Source organism: Acanthochromis polyacanthus, chromosome 19 (assembly GCF_021347895.1).
Source record: "Acanthochromis polyacanthus isolate Apoly-LR-REF ecotype Palm Island chromosome 19, KAUST_Apoly_ChrSc, whole genome shotgun sequence".
Classification (NCBI taxonomy): Eukaryota; Metazoa; Chordata; class Actinopteri; family Pomacentridae; genus Acanthochromis; species Acanthochromis polyacanthus.
This window is the reverse complement of record NC_067131.1, coordinates 5,817,313-5,836,371: the sequence shown is the minus strand read 5'-3', so window position 1 is coordinate 5,836,371 and position 19,059 is coordinate 5,817,313. Positions and strand designations below refer to the sequence as shown.

The 19,059-nt window shown below is 40.2% G+C and overlaps 1 protein-coding gene across 1 annotated transcript; it reads left to right on the top strand.

Moving 5' to 3' along the window:
* The first annotated feature begins 3,807 nt into the window (after positions 1 to 3,807).
* On the top strand, positions 3,808 to 14,061 carry LOC110948350 (5-hydroxytryptamine receptor 3A-like). The gene is made up of 10 exons (XM_051939625.1): positions 3,808 to 4,204; positions 4,854 to 5,029; positions 7,670 to 7,714; positions 7,919 to 8,028; positions 8,864 to 9,033; positions 10,621 to 10,778; positions 11,152 to 11,362; positions 11,469 to 11,645; positions 12,772 to 12,857; positions 12,975 to 14,061. Exons 1-10 carry the CDS (start codon positions 4,168 to 4,170, stop codon positions 13,209 to 13,211), a joined length of 1,407 nt encoding a protein of 468 aa, XP_051795585.1. The 5' UTR covers positions 3,808 to 4,167; the 3' UTR covers positions 13,212 to 14,061.
* The last annotated feature ends 4,998 nt before the right edge of the window (positions 14,062 to 19,059 follow it).

Genomic DNA, 19,059 nt, shown 5'->3' with positions numbered 1-19,059 from the left:
GTTCTTTTTTAAAGAGTTTTTGATGTAAAACGTGAATGCATGCAAGTGTACAAGTACAAGACCACGACTGGTGGAATAACTTCCTGAAAGCAGCTGATTGGCTGCTGGGTGATGCTAAGCAGTCACTGATCTTCCTCTCTTCTTAACCAGAAACATTCGTATTCGGTCTGTCCACCTGTAGATTTTGACATATGGATGGTTTGGTTAATCTGCAGGAGCTTCTACATGTGGTCTGACCTTGTTCCCTCCTGCTCATGCTCAAAGTCAGACGTTGAAATTTTGTCCTGCTGGGTAAAATGTTTGTTTTCTTTGGATCGATCCTCCTTAAGCCTGAGAGGTGCACTATGAAGCGAGTCCCACTTAGCCAGCCTTTATATACGTTAGCCGGCTAGACAAAACTCAAGCCCCCGTCAGAAACAAGAAAAGCGCCCAGAGAGCGCAGTACTCCACCAAGGCTGCTCAGTCTTTGTATTCATTGTAGGTTTATCCACAGATTAATGAATAGTCACACTGATGTAAAAGGTGGAAAGACGATGATGCTGTTCTCTAAATGAAGGTGTAACTGTGTCTGGTTGTTTGTGATGCTAACGTTTAGTTCAAGATACACCTTGATGGAGTCACAACCACTTCAACCAAGTCAGTTTTAATGATTAAAACCGAACATTTCTACAATCTGAACAGCAAACTGCCATTAGAGCTTTAATTTAGGGAAGGAAAAGCTCCCCTAAAATCCATTTAGCAGCAAAACAAACGGAAGAAGCCCATGAAAGAGCAGTTGGTTTGGGATCCCTCTTCCATAATGTGCACACAAAAAAAATCCTGCGTGCACTGCCACAAAAATAGACGTCTAATCTAATACAGTCTTATCAGAGGAGTCCATGGCAGGAAAATCTTTATTTTACATGTCAGATCCTTTACTCCGATAACAAATCCTGCTTTGTGCACAAACATACACAAGAATACAGACTCATTGACCTCCCCAGTGTGTCATTTCTGACTTTTTTTTCTTTGTTTGATCTCTCCCTCCTGTCCTGCATCAGTTTTATTTCACCTCTATGGAAGTACACACTCAGAAACCCTCATCTATCAGGCTGCTGCCGTCTCTAATCTTATTCTTCATTATTCCCTTTTTATGTGTTTTATTGTTGCAGCACATCCAGTCATAGTGGATGTCGTTCCTTCAGCCTTCCAGTGAGCATTTACATCACCGTGAATTCATACACATCCAGCTGGCTTCTAAGAGCGCCCTCTGCTGGACCTCACGTGAACTTCAAATGCTTTCTTCAGCTGTAATTTTGGAATTAAATATTTGAGGTGTTTTCACCATCAATTAAATTACACTTTTTAATTAAGAATAAAACATCTGTGATAGCTGTAGTTACATAATTTGGTAGTTTGAAGATGTTTAAAGCACACAGATGCGAACGTCTCTCAGCCAATCACTGATGTCCCGTGTGGATGCTCTGAGGACCACGCAGCCATCTACGGTGTGGCTCCAGATTTCATTATGTCGGGTTCAGATTACAGAGTGGAGAAGAGCATCAGAAATGACTTTTCGTATCGTTTTATCCTGTATAGTGTCTCATTCACTGATGAGCCACAACATAAAACCTCAAATTAGTGAAGAGAATAACAGCTTCAGGTCCATGTGGACTTTACTTTGACTTTACCTCCCATCTAAACATCGAAGCACTGCAGCTAAACTTCAGCTTCCTTCACTGACTAACTGTGACTGTTTTAGTAGATTTATCAGTTTAACCTGTTGTACTTTTCTTAATTAAACTCCTTATATTAAGCGTCATGTCGCTCAGTTATCTCATCCGACAGTTCTTGAAAGAAACAAACTTATGAACTAAACTAATCTACAAATTATCTACAAGTACTTTGATTCTTCTTTTCATTTTTTTGAGAGTATTTTTTATCTGTTTTTGTCCTTATTTGCACTACTGCTAACTGTCATTTCGTTGTACTTCTGCACAATGACAATAAAGTCTCTCCATCTTTATCTTATCTTTATCTACAAGCTGCAGCGAAAAGTGACAAAAACACAGAGACAAACTAGTGGCTAAGCTAAAAGGTAAACTAATAATACTGATAATGCAACACGGGTTGGAGCAGAATGTGAAAAAAGACAGAACAGCCCTTTATTCTGGCAGGAAATGCAGGGAGGAAGTGAGGTCATAAATCAGACTCACCTGAGCTGAGCTGCTGCAGATTTCTCGATGAAGTTTACAGTTTGTGGTCTAGTTTTCTTAGAAGCGGATCATAGTTTTTGTTTTTCTGTGTGAATATTTCTGTGTCCATCAGAAACTCCAGGATATAAAACTGTAGGACTGGACATGTGTGTCATTCCTCGTGTGCTTTTGTTGGATCCTGGTTCAGGTAAGTCTCCTGATTTTTTTTCTGTTAAAATTCCCAACCTTTTCATTTTAAGGTGTACAATCCCTCACAGCAGCCTCTCCTACCATCACCAACACTCCCATACCGAACATAAACTCTGAAAACTGAACTGAAACAATTAATTCTTGAACTGACATTTGTTTTGAAGTGAATTATTAATTGTGGAACTTTTAGTTTTCTTCATCAGGAAATAGGCTTTCATTAGCAGGAAGAAAGACAACAAATAAACAATACATATATATTTTTAAAAAAGGATGCAAGTGTTTAAACAGAGATTGGAAACGGCTTAGATTAATGCTTGTAATTCAGTGCAAACAGTCGGCATGTGCAGCGTTCAGCGAGGATCTGCTGCAGCTTCTGCTTTAACATGTAAAGTGATGGAAGAGGTGAGGGTTTCAGTGATTTTATTTTGGAGGGAATTCTGCTGCAAATCAAAAGGAATTCCTGTCAAAGACAGTGTGAACCTTAGAGATATGGAGTGTTGTGGAAATTTGCTTTGTTCTGTGTTAGATTTTTTTGTTGAGATTTTGTCTATGAGATGTTTTTTCTGATTTAACTTCCATATAATCTCATTTAGTGATGTGAGACTGGACTGGTTGCTGTGGTTCTCTTCAGTCTTGTGATGTTTGGCAGTGAGAGACGTCAGTTTTCTCAGCGATCCCTCTCATCTGAAACAACTTAAAGTAGTTCCATGGAAGTTCTGCTGTGTGACGTCCTACATGTGGTTAAATCTTCGTTTGTCCATTTTTCAGGAGAAACTTCTAAAATTTGTATTGCATTTGTAGATCATATGCGGATCGCCTCTACGGAGTGGAACAAAAAATGAAATAAAAAAATGCTTTGTGTTCTCACCGACCTGCTGCTATTCAAATCCAGAATAAAATCTCACCTGTTCAGACGTGTCTTTGACTCCTAGCACTGTTTTATTTTCATGTGTCCCAAAATGCCTCATTTAAATTAGGGCTGCAACTAATGACACGTCGACTAATCGTTACGTCACGATACGTCATCAAAAGCGGAAGTGAGCGCGCAATGCAACAGAAATCAGCGTCTGACCGGAGAGCGGAACACGGACGGACTTCGGCGCTGCATCGTGCATGTATTATGTACGCACGATGCAGCGTGGACAATCACTTCTACTGTTCTTTATTCACTTTTGGAGTCATTTTAGTGTTTTTAGATGCTCTTTTATATATTTCGCACCTTTTATCTGTTTTATAATACGTACTTTGCTCTTTTAGTGGCATTTTATCTGATTTGTATGAGTTTAATTCTTTATTTGCATTTTCATAAATTGGTATATTTATCGCTCGTCTTTCTTGCATTTTATCAGCTCTACATAGAAACTTCTTCCCCTTAATTCTGTCTGTTTATGTTCGCTGTCATTGCTGTGTATATTGAAGGTGGCTGCTGCAAGTGTCACATTTTCCTCCTAAATAATCTCATTAGCCTGGAATGCTCTTTGCGCTCGTTCATGTGAAAGTGCCACATAAATAAAATTATTGTTATTTATCGGCCATTACAGCCCATTTTAGTTTCCTCTCCTCCAAACACTGTGACCTCTGTGGGAGGAACTGTCGTCTGCTGATGGCTGTTAGACTAATGAGGTTACAAAAACCCCTCAGAGGATCAGTGATTCTGTTTGCCCGGCCCTCTTCCAGTACTAGGTATCATCATCACAACAGGCTCGGTGACATTTCCAGACGGCGCTGAGAGAACGAGAACACACCGACCGCACAGACGCTGGATTTTCACGAGGAAGTTAGGATGCTTGTTGGCCTCCTGGTTCTGCTTTTCTCCTCGAGTAAGTTCTGACGATGTTTACGAAGTCTCCTGAGAAAAGTTAAACTTATTTCCTGAACTTTTTTTTGTAGCATTCCCAATTTGCAATTCAGGAATTAGAAAGTGAGAAGCTCTGCTGAGCTTCAGGGATGCTCTTCAGCTGTTGTGCATGGTTGCTATGGTAACCTCACAAGCATTCAATGTTGATAAATCCGTTTTTTTTAGTGGTTTTGAAGTCGAGAAAAGACAAAAGTAAACGAGTATTCCAAAAAAAATTTAAATTAGACTGACATCAGATGCTAAAAATGTGTTTTCTGCTTGGTTTTGCTTCGTATAACGCTCATTTGGACAATTTATAGCAGCTGGACGTCAAATAGAGAGTCCTGTTTAGACCTAAATTTAGAAAATTCTCATGGTTAAAAATCATTAATGGACCGAAGAGCTAATATCCTGCAATCCTGCCAACGCCCATCTCATAATGGCCTTTCAGTGACCACAATCACTGGATGTTTCTGCAGATATTCGTGAGCTTCGTGGTTTAATTATGAATTCAGACAGCGACCCACAGATGTAATTTCTGCTAAACTGAAGGAGCATGTAGAGAAACTGATGCCTAGATAAACGTCATACCTCTAATGAAGAGTCATTTCTGACCTGATGGATGTTTCTAGGTGTTTCTGCAGCCGATGAAGCGTCCTCTGAGCAGAACTGCAGCTATCGGGATGTTTTAGACCATTTAAACCTGACCAGAAACAATGAGCTGTACTCCATGACCCGACCTGTTAGGAACTACAGACGCCCCACTCATGTGTCTCTGGAAGTTCTGCTGTATGCCATCCTGGATGTGGTGAGTGGTTAAAGCTTCATTTATCCGTTTTTCAAAAGACAGTTACAATATTAGTGATGTTTATTTGCATTTTGTAATCTGTATGGAGTCAAACGTTGTTCAGGAAGTTATTGGTTTGGAATGACTGCGTGGTTTGGGAGACTTTCTGTGGCATCAGCATCCAAGTTGAGGAATTTGCAATTAAAATATTTGGTCAGAAAGATCCTTCCATCATCAGAAACAAAGCAGGTTATCGCCTCTTGTTGTGAGGTACACACGTGGACAAATTTGTTGGTACCCCTCAGTTAAAGAAGGAAAAACCCACAATTCTCACTGAAATCACTTGAAACTCACAAAAGTAACAATAAATAAAAATTTATTGAAAATTAAATAATCAAAATCAGCCATTACTTTTGAATTGTTGATTAACATAATTATTTAAAAAAAACAAACTAATGAAACAGGCCTGGACAAAAATGATGGTACCTCTATAAAAGATTGAAAACTATTTGACCAGAGTGACATGATTAACTCAGGTGTGTCATTTAATTGACATCACAGGTGTTTCCAAACTCATAATCAGTCAGTCTGCCTATTTAAAGGGAGACAAGTAGTCACCCTGCTGTTTGGTGAAAAGGTGTGTACCACACTGAACATGGACAACAGAAAGCGAAGGAGAGAATTGTCCCAGGACATCCGAAAAAAAAATTATAGACAAACATCTTAAAGGTAAAGGCTATAAGACCATCTCTAAACAGCTTGAAGTTCCTGTGACAACAGTGGCTCATATTATTCAGAAGTTCAAGACCCACGGGACAGTAGCCAACCTCCCTGGACGTGGCCGCAAGAGGAAAATTGATGACAAATTGAAGAGACGGATCGTTGGAATTGTGTCCAAAGAGCCCAGAGCAACCTCCAAAGAAATTAAAGGTGAACTCCAAGGCCAAGGTACATCAGTGTCAGATCGCACCATTCGTCGTTGTTTGAGCCAAAGTGGACTTCATGGGAGACGACCAAGGAGGACACCACTGCTGAAAAAAACTCATAAAAAAGCCAGACTGGAATTTGCAAAAATGCATGTTGACAAGCCACAAAGCTTCTGGGAGAATGTCCTTTGGACAGATGAGACCAAACTGGAGCTTTTTGGTAAGGCACATCAACTCTATGTTCATAGACTCAAAAACCAAGCATACGAAGAAAAGAACACTGTCCCTACGGTGAAACATGGAGGAGGCTCAGTAATGTTTTGGGGCTGCTTTGCTGCATCTGGCACAGGGTGTCTTGAAAGTGTGCAAGGTACGATGAAATCTGAAGACTATCAAGGCATTCTGGAGAGAAATGTGCTGCCTAGTGTCAGAAAGCTTGGTCTCAGTCGCAGGTCATGGGTCTTCCAACAGGACAACGATCCAAAACACACAGCCAAAAACACCCAAGAATGGCTGAGAGAAAAGCGTTGGACTATTCTAAAGTGGCCTTCTATGAGCCCAGATCTGAATCCCATTGAACATATGTGGAAGGAGCTGAAACATGCCATTTGGAGAAGACACCCATCAAACCTGAGACAACTGGAGCTGTTTGCTCATGAGGAGTGGGCCAAAATACCTGTTGACAGCTGCAGAACGCTCATTGACAAATACAGAAATCGTTTAATTGCAGTGATTGCCTCAAAAGGTTGTGCAACAAAATATTAAGTTATGGGTACCATCATTTTTGTCCAGCCCTATTTCATTAATTTGTTTTTTTAAATAATTATGTTAATCAACAATTCAAAAGTGATGGCTGATTTTGATTATTTAATTTTCAATAAATTTTTATTTATTGTTACTTTTGTGAGTTTCAAGTGATTTCAGTGAGAATTGTGGGTTTTTCCTTCTTTAACTGAGGGGTACCAACAATTTTGTCCACGTGTGTATGCGTCCCATTTTTCCCAGAGAGCATCGTATTTGTCCTTCTGGTGTCTTAAACTGAAAGTCATGCGCTCCATACGCTGGATGTTTGTGATTGTTGCTGCTCATTGGTCAATAGTAGGAGGTTCCCCACAGAGCCATCGTTTTGTTAAAACCTTTTACAGCCTTTATTGGTCACCTTATGTAAGATTGGGTCCATATCCCCCAAATTAAAGGACATACAAGTGAATTCAGTATTGTAACAGCATCATCAGAATACGTCTGCTTCCTCTCCAGCGTTTGGGTTCTGTCCAGTCTGTTTGGACTTTTGTTCTGAAGTTATAACATACCTAATACAGTTTTTACATGAGAAATCCTTCCATCTATGTGAAACAGTAATTGTGATTTGTGTGTTAATTATGTGCGTCCGTTTTTCAGGGGTGATTACAATCCCCAATTCTTTTTCCCATTTTTCTTTTACATAATTAGTTCAGTGACCTCTTAATTTGATTTTGCTCCCGTGTAACTCTCCGGTAATCTTCCCGGACAATTTTGTGTTGGAGGCCCTGATAAACATTTGATAGGTTTCCCTCAGTGTCTTTTGACCAGTGAGTTAAAGATCCAGCTCTTGTCCTGTGGTCTCAGGCATAGATGGGCAGGTTTCTAGTCCCGCTTTAAATGAGCTGTGTTAACTATCTGTTGGTGACGTCTGCAATGCTGCTGCTGATGTTTTTCTGGCTATAATCATTTTTCCCTCATGTTTATTTCTTTGCAGGTTGAGAAAGACCAGAAATTCATTCCCTATGTTTGGACCGTCATGGTGAGTTCTATCAGGAGATGATTAAGAATGACTTTTTCATGAATCTAACCTCTGCCTGTATTAGAAAACTGAAACGTTTTTACTTGAAACAGCATGTCTGTGTTTAGTTTCGTTGCTTAGATCCTTTTACAATATGTATCCATTTATTTTTCTTGTATCAACTGTGGATTTTCCTGTTTTGTGCATTCTTTTTCTCCTTTCCAGAGGTGGCACAATGAATACATTTCCTGGGACCCAAATCAGTTCTGTGGAATTGACAACGTTTCTCTTCCAGCTGAGATTCTGTGGAAACCAGATCTCACTATTGAGGAAATGTAAGTCTGATTGTGTTTGCATGGCGGAAATCTCGTCTGGCGTGTGTTTGTGAGAGCATCAGCTGACGTATTGTGTTCCTCAGCCCCTTACCGTCACCATGGAGCGGCCATACAGAGTCTGTTCATTAAATAAATGTCTACTGAGCCAGATGAGGTCACACAATGGTGACCGAGCCTGTGAGTCTCTCATTTACTCTGATACGAACTGGATGTCTGTGGAGTCCTGCAGTTCCACCATCCATCCATTCTAGATCATTCCACTTACATTTTGGTTACCTTTTATACTTTTAAAGAAATTGTAATACTTGTGTTGCTACCCCAAGCTCTTTCTCATCGATAATATCATACAAGAGGTGATGTAGTACACAAATTTGGAGGGTCGGAGAGTAACAACAGCTGGACAAAAAACTTTGATTGCTCCGTCAGATAACTGTTTTGTTTAAGGCGACATCTGCTCCTGTCTGCAAATGTTTTCTCATCCTCCCTCACCGCTCATCATCGCTATTTTTTACTTTGTGACTCGGTCGTAGGAAAAGGAAAGACCACAGTTTGGATTTCTTTGGTGGTGTAGTCCCAAAACACACCTGCAATCATCCCTACCTCCCCAAAGAAAATGAAAATGATGAAAGTTGTCTGTTGGTATATCCTACAAACTAGACTCTAAAGGGGACAGATGCTCATTGTATCCTTTTTTTGTACAGGTTTTCTTGTCTTCTGATTTTCTGGCCTGTTTAATGGGATCAAATTTGAATTGTTTTCGACAATTTTAACAAAATTCTGAATTTTGTACCAGAGCAGCTGCATCTTTGCTTCTTGCATTTGTGTTTCCATACAGGACAGAGAAGAACAAAGCTCCTCCGAGTCCTTTCCTCAGCATCAACAATGAAGGCTACGTAGAAGTCCAGAACGACCAGGTGCTGGTGAGCACCTGCAGGATGCACGTTTACCTGTTCCCCTTTGACATTCAGAGCTGCAGCCTCTCCTTCAAATCTGCCATACATACCGGTGAGAACATGTTTATTATTGTGCTAATGAATGTTTTGGGATGCTTTGTCTGGACAGCAGAATTGACAGTCTAATGTCTCCAGCTGCAGCTCACAATGAAGATGTGCTGCGAGGTAATTAAATGCATCACTCCTTAGGTAGAACTGGTGGTCATTAATAATGCAAACTCTCTGTATAAAGCATCTGACCTTTAAGGCCTGATTTATGCTTCCCTCATCCATGCGTCCACAAAGGTCCAGAGGGCGTCCTCATAAACCCTCATGGACTCTTTTGGACACATAGATGAGGGAAGCATCATCCATGTGTCCATAGGGGTCCATGAGGGTTTAAGAGGACCTCCTCTGGAGCAGCCCAAAATTTCTCTGTCCACACTGCAACAACACCAATTACATCTGTGCATAGAAATAAATGTCTCAGAAACATTCATCGTGTCTTCCTATTAATGCAATAACCTCTGAAGAAAGCGAGAGCGTTCACCAGAACATGTCAAGGTAATCAACGTCTATCTATGAACCTTATGTCTGAAAAGAAGAACTCAGAATTATGGAAATAAATGGTACCTTAATAAAACTTATTTTGAGGAGAGGCTGAAAGAGGAGCTGAACTCTTTCATAATTCATCATTTAAAGAGTAGAAATTGAAGTAGTCATCGCTGGACTTTGGTGGTTGATTTGCACATGATTTGAATCGATGGTGCACAAACACATTAAGAACTGTTCCTCAGAGCTACAGTAGAAAACAACTGGACTTCTCTTTTGGTTCTTGAAGATGTTTCACCTCTCATCCAAGAGACCTCTTTAGATCTGAGAAAAGTCCAGTTGTTTTTTTAAAGCTTCAACTGAGTTATGAAAATGATTGTATTTTATGATTAAATGTTCTTATTCATTGTAATACTACATAACTGTGTGGCGTGTAACTCATATGGATCTGTTCTCAGTAATTTTCCATGAAGCACTGTTAAAAGGAACCAAGGCCTAACTGGCAGCGAACTAGAGATAACCCATACCAAGATGTCTAACTCATGCTTGTGTGGCTGTATGAAAGCTATGCTGTTTCTCACCTTTGTCAGTCACTTGTTCAGACTGAGTTCTGTTCATGTTGACTCCTTGTTGCGAGTAAAACTTTGCTTTGACTTGAGAGACGGCTCTGAGCATGAATTTGGAGAAGTCAGGACTAAAGTGAAGAATCTTCCTGACACTGAGAATCTATACAGACATTAGGAAGTCCTAGTTTGTCCAGATATCCTCTCCCATGCTGGCCCACTATGTTCAACACACCTCAGGAATAATCCCAAATCTGTTACCGGTCAAACCCAGCATTTCAGAAACATCCACAGGATCCACATGGATGTTTTCATGGATGCGTCAGACCAACGTATACTCTATTGCTATCAAAATCTGCATCAGTTGTGTATAAAACATGAGCTGGCTTTTAGTCTCCAGATCCAGCTGCTCTCATCAAGACTTTTCCTTAAAAATGTGTTGAATATTTGTCATTACCATCGGAGTACTCATTCATTTCTTTCTCGCTACCTTGTTCTTACGTAAAACAACCTCACTGTACTTTTTTTTTTAATCTCCACCTCAGTGAAAGACATCCGCCTCCAGCCGAGTGACAACTCTTCAGAGGCCACAGAATGGTCTCGTGACCTGATGAGGACTCAGTACGAGTGGCTCTTCATCAACTTGACAGTCACCACCAAAAACGCCACTGATTTATTTGACCAAGACGTCATTGTTTACACTGTATGTATACCTACATACAATGCACACAGTTAGAAAGTTACTATGCATTACTGAACACTTTCTTTTGATTAGATACAGCTTTATTTTGAGCTTCAACATGAGATAAAATAAGCGTTTCATTACTGCCTTTTTCTGTCTGATCTTATTTGTTTGTTCCTTCCCACATTCTTCCACTTTTCTTTTCTTTACTGTTGTCTTCCTTCTCTCTGTTCTTTCCTTCTTCTTTAAATGATCTTAAATGTTTGCAGATGATTCTTTTTATCCTCATTAAAGTATATGTTTTTTCCGGTGTACGTTATACTTTTGTTGCACGTCACATTGTCTTCATTACTCGTCTATATTAAACACCAGAATCTTACACCTGATCTCTCAGATAACCATGAGGAGGAGGTCGCTCCTTTACATCGTCAACTTCTTGGTGCCTGTCCTCTTCTTCTTGTGTCTGGATTTGAGCTCATTCTTGATCTCGGACAGCGGCGGCGAGAAACTCAGCTTCAAGGTCACCGTGCTGCTTGCCGTCACAGTGTTACAGCTTATCCTCAATGAAATTCTGCCCGCGTCATCCAACAGGATCCCACTAATAGGTAATAAAGCTTAGAGTTTTGCCTTTATTGGATTGCACATCAGCACATAGTGACTCAAGTAATAGTTATTTCTCCCGCACTGATGCCTGTTGCCTGCTCTTCTCAGCGGTCTACTGCATTGGGATCTTTGCTCTGATGCTGCTCAGCCTCCTGGAAACGATTGTTGTGATGTATCTGATGGAGAAAGACGCTGTATCCAAAGACAGTGACACAGACCAAGACCAAAGCCTGAGAGACGACGGTAACAAACACAGCAAAGCCAACTTCCACAGCTGTCATGAAGGTGAGACTAGAGGTCCATTGCACCAAGTTTAGAATTTTACTTGTTACACCAACATTAGCGCCCTTTGTAGCTAATTGTTTTGTAGAAATTTTGTAGACGCTTCCACTTTCTTAGACAACACCTGACCGTTGACTGTGGAACATTTAGGAGAGGAAATGTCACGACTGTATTGGTTGCACAGGTGGCATCCTATCACAGTTCGATGCTGGAATTCACTGAGCTCCTGAGAGCGACCCATTCTTTCACTAATGTTTGTAAAAGCAGTCTGCATGCCTAGATGCTCGATTTTATACACCTGTAGCCATAGAAGTGATTGGAACACCTGATTCTGATTATTTAGATGGGTGAGCCAATACTTTTGGCAGTATAGTGTATTTAATTTAAACTCCTTCTCTTGGCGAAGCAGCTCAGCTCCCACCCAGAGAGAGCAATCTATCAATCTCCAGTAAAGAGCCATGGCTTCGGGCTTGGAGGTGCTGACTCACTTGCTGGTTGCCTTCGCCTGCAGACTGCTCCAGTGCATGCTGAAGGTCATAGTTTGATGAAGCCAACAGAAACACATCATCTGCAAAAAGCAGAGATGTGACTCTGAGGTTCCCAAACCTCTTCTCCTCAACTGCACCTAGTAACTTTGTCAATGAAAATGCCAAACAGGACAGGAGACAAGGGGCAACTTTGGCAGGAACCAATTACGTGTTTGACTTTGTGCTGAGAATAAGAACTCAGCTCTTACTTTGGTTGTACGAGGACCAGAAGGCTCATAGTACTCCATGCCCCTCAGAGGGTTCCCAGAGGGGCATGTTTGAAGGCATTCTCCAAGTCCATAAAACACATGTGGACTGGATGGTCAAATTTCCATGACCTCCTTAACATCTCAGCTTGGGTAAAGTTGGCAGAGGTGACTAAGTAATAACAACAGTTTAATGATGGTGCAAATCGGAAGAGTTTAAACACCTTAAAAAACAAAATGCCATGGCAATAATTTAAGACTAAACAACAAACAGCACAGGTCAGAAGGACTTACAAAGGACACAACTGTCAAAATTGCTCTTCTGTTTCTTTTGCTTTTTTAAACCTGTAATCAATCAATACATATTTCTTATTTTTCCTTTAATTGTCCTTTCAGAGGTGCACAAATGGACTCAGGCTGCGTGTATCTACGAAGCACCTGCTGACGAAACTTCATCTGAGCTGCTTTCTGCTGCTATAGAGGTTAGAATCAGGTTGCTTTTTCATTCTTATTCCAATGAACTTGAAACTTCTCAACTAACAGTTTAGAACATCTCACTCCTTCCTTGTATAAACCAGCCTACTGAACCACTTTTGCAGGTCAACAGCAACAAACTGACAGAAGAGCACCAAACATTGGGGAGGCTTTCAGATGCGCTGAGAGAGTTGGAGAAAACATTAAATCTGCTCCTTGATCGCAAAAAGGACGACAAGGAGGAGCCCGGCTACTGGACCAGAATGGCTAAAAGAGTCAACAGGGTTTTCTTGGTTTTCTATGTCACAGTGGTCGGTCTGTTTTTAGTTTTTATCTTCGTTAAAATGGAACAGTGCGGATGATCATTGCTGCATAAAGACAAAATGATTCACAAGTTCTTAGTTATGTCTTGCTGGTAGCATGTTTCTTAACCCGGAGATCATGACTGAGTCTCAGGAGGTTTGCAGGAAGGGGCCAGATTTAGTTAATACTAAATATAATAAGTTGAAGCATACTGCAGACAAATGGCGTAACTAAAATATCTCTGTTTCCTCTGCTGTCTGTGCTGGTCACTGTTTATGTAAGCTGTTACATGCAAACATACAATTGTGCTACACTGATTTCCTGGAAATTTGCCTGAAACATACCCACCAACTCCCTGCCCTTCTCCTCTCTCACCTCCACACCACACTGCTAGACAGTCACAGCATGAGGCGGGTCTGAATGTCAGATTGTGAAGTTACAGTATAAACAAGGTGGAATTCATGGTTGGTCTGAACTGCATGTTGGTTTTGTTGCTCATATCTGCTTTGCTGGAAGATGAAGCGTTGGTTTACCACATCCTGGTTTTAGCAAAGCTAATGTGGAAAAGTACACTTGGTTGTCCAACTACATTTAGGACTTCTTTATATCACAGTGACTGAAGGGCTGTTGTTTGTTTTATGCAGTGTAACATATGCACAGTATGAACACTCGTCTTTGTGGAGTTCTAGCACAATGATATGATTTGTAAAAGTGAATTTAGGTGTCTTTGCCTAGTAGTATATTACATGTATTCTCAAAGATGTTGTAGATTTTTGCCAAGAAACTTTTGATGACAGAAGAAATGCAATGTAGTTAATATCTGCTTTTTGTATTCATTTGAGTTCTACAACCTGTTTTATGTGTTTGCCTTTGAAGCATGTATCAGACTCTCAAATAAAAAGTCACCTTCCTCCTAAAATACACTCATATCCTGTTTGGGTTATCGACACCCTGCCAAGCTTCCACCACCGTCCATTTCATACATATGGCTGCTACAACTCTTCTTCTTCTTCTTGCTTCTACCTCTTTATCTCTCCAGCCTTTCTAAAGTTCACAAAGTCTTTCTGCTTGCGTTGATGAACACTGCAGGATGGGTGCAAGAGTAAAAAAACACTCCAAGAAGTGATTAACAGAGCTTCCCTTCCCAATGACTTACACTTTCTGCACAGACAGTGTTTGGCAGCACGTAGTTCAAGCACTTCTGCAGTTTAGGTTGTTTAAAATTCTGTTGTTGAATCATCAGTAGTGAAGTCTATTTATAGCCTAGCGCCGCTAGACAACCACGGCAACGAATTTAATTCTCTGCCAGGGTGGGTCTAGTTACCTCCATAAGGCTCGAGGCTGGATGCTCCTAAAACGAATCACCATGAAGTGGTAGAGTCATTTCAGCTTTCTTCCATAGTTGTAGATAACTTGTTTTGAAGTCCCTGGAATTTAATTTCGCTTCAGATCTCATGGTGAATGGCCCATTAATGATTCAAGAGTCCGTCACATGAAATCATGACTGGGTGGATCTCAAGACTGCATTGTGTACTGGTAAATGGCGTGATAGAGAACGTGAAAATTGCTGTCCTAAAATGAGTTCCATTTATCCTTTAGCTAAGTCTTGCTCTGCACTTGTGGATGTTTGTCTCCTCCATATACAGGTGTGTGCACTCGTCATCACAATAGACTACATATACAGCCTTGCTGTGTTTGGATGTTTTATCCTTAGTGACCAGGTTTTCTTTCAAAGTGTTCTTGAGTCTGAATTGCATTTCTTTTTGATGTTGTGCTTCTTTTTCTGGATAGTTTTTTTCAGCCTTAATGAGGCCAGTTGGGATAGTCACAGATTCTAAGATTGCCAATATATCAGGCTTAATTTGTAAGACAACTTTTCATGCCACGTGCTTACAGACAGAATAAAAGGCATTAAAAGCCTGTAACAAATACAAACACAATGATAAAAACAGTATCATTAATACATGGAATAAAGGTAAAGCCGAGGCGGTCAAAATTCATAAAAGCAAATAGGACAATAAAATAAAGCCAGATAATAAAAGATGGATAAAATAAGACTAAATCAATGATAGTTAACGATGATAACTAATAAATACAGGAATAATAATAAAATCCAGATCAAAAGGAGTTCAGATGTCCTTTACTGAAGCAATTTCAAAAATGATAATACATTTATGAGTATCAGTGATGCACAGTCATTTCTGTGGCAAGAAATGAATATTCCCTGGAGAGATAGAAAAGCTTTGCGCTGGATGAGACACGCATGCATTAGTTTCATATTTACTATACGTACGTATGACATGAAGTAATAATAAATTTTGATGCAGCTCTTATATTTAACCACTCTGCTTTTAAAGAACAAACAAACAACTACAAAAGTGGAAGGGGGAAGTAAATAGCTTTTGGTTGATAAGAGCTAATCGGCCCACAGATGGTGGTTTTTTGAAATGTATTTTTATATAAGGGGAAAAAGAGGGCTGGTCATTCCATTCGCCCTGCCTCTTCCGGTGATATAATCACAGCAGGAAACATCGAGGCGCACAGAGACGACAGGGATGCTCACACCATGATGCTTGCAGGCTTCTTCTTTCTGCTCTTCCTCACAGGTAAGTGGGGAAAAAGTAGTATCAAAAATGAAGTGTCAGAAATCCTTCTATTCTGGATAAAGCTGGATTTAAATTAACATTCTTTTTTGTGTATTATTTTAAATTTTTGAATTAAGATAGTGGAAAGCTATGTGCCATTTGTTAGTGTATAAATTCTACATTTATGCAATGCTTAACTACTGCATGGATGCTAATGTGTGAATTAATACAAAATGTGTCATGAATGCCTGTTGCTTTCTGTGAAATACTAATGATGTGAGTGTGCCTCTATGTGATTATCTGACGTTATCAGTTGAGGATTGCTAGTTCACTGTTACTTAAAGACCCCTTTCTGCTTGAAAATCACATTTTTTAACTTACTAACATGTCCATATGGTGTTTTTTGATGTGCTTGAAGACAAATAATGGGAGAAATAACCAGTCAAAAACATAGCTGAGCATTACCACCTTAAGACTATAGTGTGCCGATCACAATCTCTTCAGACTTAGAGGCTTTTGTATGTATTAAACTGAAGGAATCAATCCTGTCAGCTTCCATGGTGGGACTTTCTGTGTTGCTATTGTTCCTCATAATCAGTTTCCACTTCAACCATGAATGGCCGAATTAGTAAAAAAAAAAATAGACCATGTGCAGTCAAGTGGTTTCACAGTGTTTGGGTAGAGTTATAGGTGAGCTGGTGTGCTCAAGCTGCCATGTGTGTGCCAGGGGAGGATAAAATATGTAACCCTGACACAGAAAACTGATTGTTATATTATATTGAATTTCCCGTTGGGGATAAATGAAATTCTTGTATTTTATTATTGTAAAAAATATATTTTAGGGATTTATTTAATGACCGGAATAGGATTTAATACAAAACTGATATATTGCCAGTCTCATATTGCTAGACCATTCTCTGATGCAGACACAGTGCTGTGCAGAATGGTCTGATTGCTTATTCTGATCTTATTCTGCTGTAGGGGAAAAGCTGTGGCGTGTTTGTGTTTCTTTAAACCAGTCACAGTAAGCCCAGGATGCAGTGATGGTGTCCCCTCAAAATAGTGACAGCAGAACCGTTTTGTTATGCAGGAAGACAACTGCTGTCATTACAGTGACCAATTTACCAAATTCACTCGCAAGACTGCCTTACTGCACAATCTAAATTTTTGGCAAAACTTGAAAATTTCAGTGTGGTAGATTCCTGCCTGTAGCTTGTGGTAGTTGTTCCCACTAATGAAATGCAAGGCCAAAGACAGGCCTATAACTGCAATTCACATTTAGTGAGTCAGACTGCTAATTTCTGAGTAATACTTCACCAAAAGTCACTCACACCAAAAGTCACTCACGCCATCATTAAAATCGATAATCCACCGACAAACCAGCTGACAGAAGCGACCAATGACTCACTTCTACCCACAGTCTGGATAGCTCAGTGACTAATACCCCTGACTTTGGCCCAGGAGATTGGTGGTTGAAAACGTGGTCCAGTGAGGCCTTGAGCAGGGCTTTTAGTGCTGCCCCTACCTCATGTTGTATCTTCTCTCAGATGTATGTCGCTTTAGATACAAGTGTCTGCTTGCATTGTATTGTATAGTATACATCAGACCATCAGTTCAGTGATGTGCCCCCTGATAATCCATCAATCATCTATACAACGCTTAATCCTCATTAGGGTCTTTGGGGACTGGAGCCTATCCCAGCTGACTCGGGCGAAGGCAGGGGACACCCTGGACAGGACACTAGTCTATCACAGGGGTACATATTGACATAAACAATCACACTTGCATTCACGCCTACGGACAATTTCAAATCACCAATTAACCTCAGCATGTTTTTGGACTGTCGGAGGAAGCCGGAGTACCTGGAGAAAACCCACACATGCACAGGGAGGACATGCAAACTCCATGCAGAAAGATCCCAGGAAGTGTTGACAAAACTAATTAGCCAACATGTTCAATTAGTTCAACAGATAACACTGAAAGGAGTGCTTATACTCTTCATGGCATCATCGATTTCTGAAATCTGGTCCTTCAGATGAAGCTGCTAAGGTTAGCGACTGGTCTATTAGGGGCTTCTGGTGTAGCACCTTGGACCGGTAGCCTCACTTTTACAATGGACAGTGTACCACCTGAGGTTGCTGGAGCCAGGACTTGGCACCTAGGGTCGCTGGAGGACCTTGGTTTGGTGGGGACTTAGGTTGTGGGGGACCTTGAACACCTTGGTTGCTGGGGGATCTTGGGTTGTGGGGGACCTTGGGAACTGCAGCACATAAGGTTCCTTGGGGTCCTTGGGCACATGGGGTGCCTGGGAGTGAAACGGCGATCTCTGGCTGCAAGGCGAAATGCGAACCCACCAAACACAAGTGACTACAGAACAAGCACAGATTTCAGTTGAATAATATTTCTTAATACAACAATATTTTGAATCCTTATGAACATTTCTTGGTCAAAGAACATCTCAAACATGGATCACCTAGTGAACCTGAAAATGTATATCAGCAATAATGATACTACAAAGCAAAACATTTCATCCAAAATTATAATATATGTGTATATGCAGTCACAAAACACAAAAAAGAGATTTCTTGATTATGTAAAGTAGCAGATTCTTCCTTTTTCTTGTCCGCAGTGAAAGCTTGCCTCCAGTTGTTTAATACAAAAAGAGTACTGAAGCTTCATGTTAGAAAACTCTTTACAAATATTTTAGAATATTAGAGTAGGAAATGTTCTTGCTGAGTGCTTGAAATTATGCTAATTCAGTGGTATATTAATTAATGCATCAAGTACATTTTCTTTAGTCAACTATGAAGTCAGTGAAATAACCAAGTAAGAACCACATCACTTCATTATTAGTTACAGTACACAAATTCATGATACATTTTGCATGAATTCATGCAATAAGTCATCATTAATCTTGCTTATGTGTATGATTTACACATTTATTGTGAAGTGTCACCAATTTGTCTGCATGGTCTTTTGGTTCAGCAGTCTGCTTCTGTCAAGACTTTAACTAGTGATTCATTTGAATTTCAGGAGTAACAGAATCGAGAGGACAGGAGCACATCAATGGTAAAATATCTTATTGTCTTCATAATGTCTTTAAATGTATTTGAGTCCAATTTGAACCTTACAATGAAAACTGCTCACTGTTAAAAATCATTAATGGGCTAAAACCTTCATCTACAGTCCTGTAGTCATGCAACGCCCATCTCATAATGGCCTTCCTTGTGACCGCGATCACTGGATATTTGTGAGCTGGTGGTAAACACCAATAAACACCGACCACAGAAACTGATGTAATTCTCATAAATTGAAGGAGCTC

Excerpts from the sequence above, each read along its gene's own strand:
- LOC110948350 (XM_051939625.1), top strand. The coding sequence starts at position 4,168 with ATGCTTGTTGGCCTCCTGGTTCTGCTTTTCTCCTCGA. Across the intron at positions 4,205-4,853 it reads GGTTCTGCTTTTCTCCTCGA|GTGTTTCTGCAGCCGATGAA; the intron begins GTAAGTTCTGAC and ends GGATGTTTCTAG. Across the intron at positions 5,030-7,669 it reads TGTATGCCATCCTGGATGTG|GTTGAGAAAGACCAGAAATT; the intron begins GTGAGTGGTTAA and ends ATTTCTTTGCAG.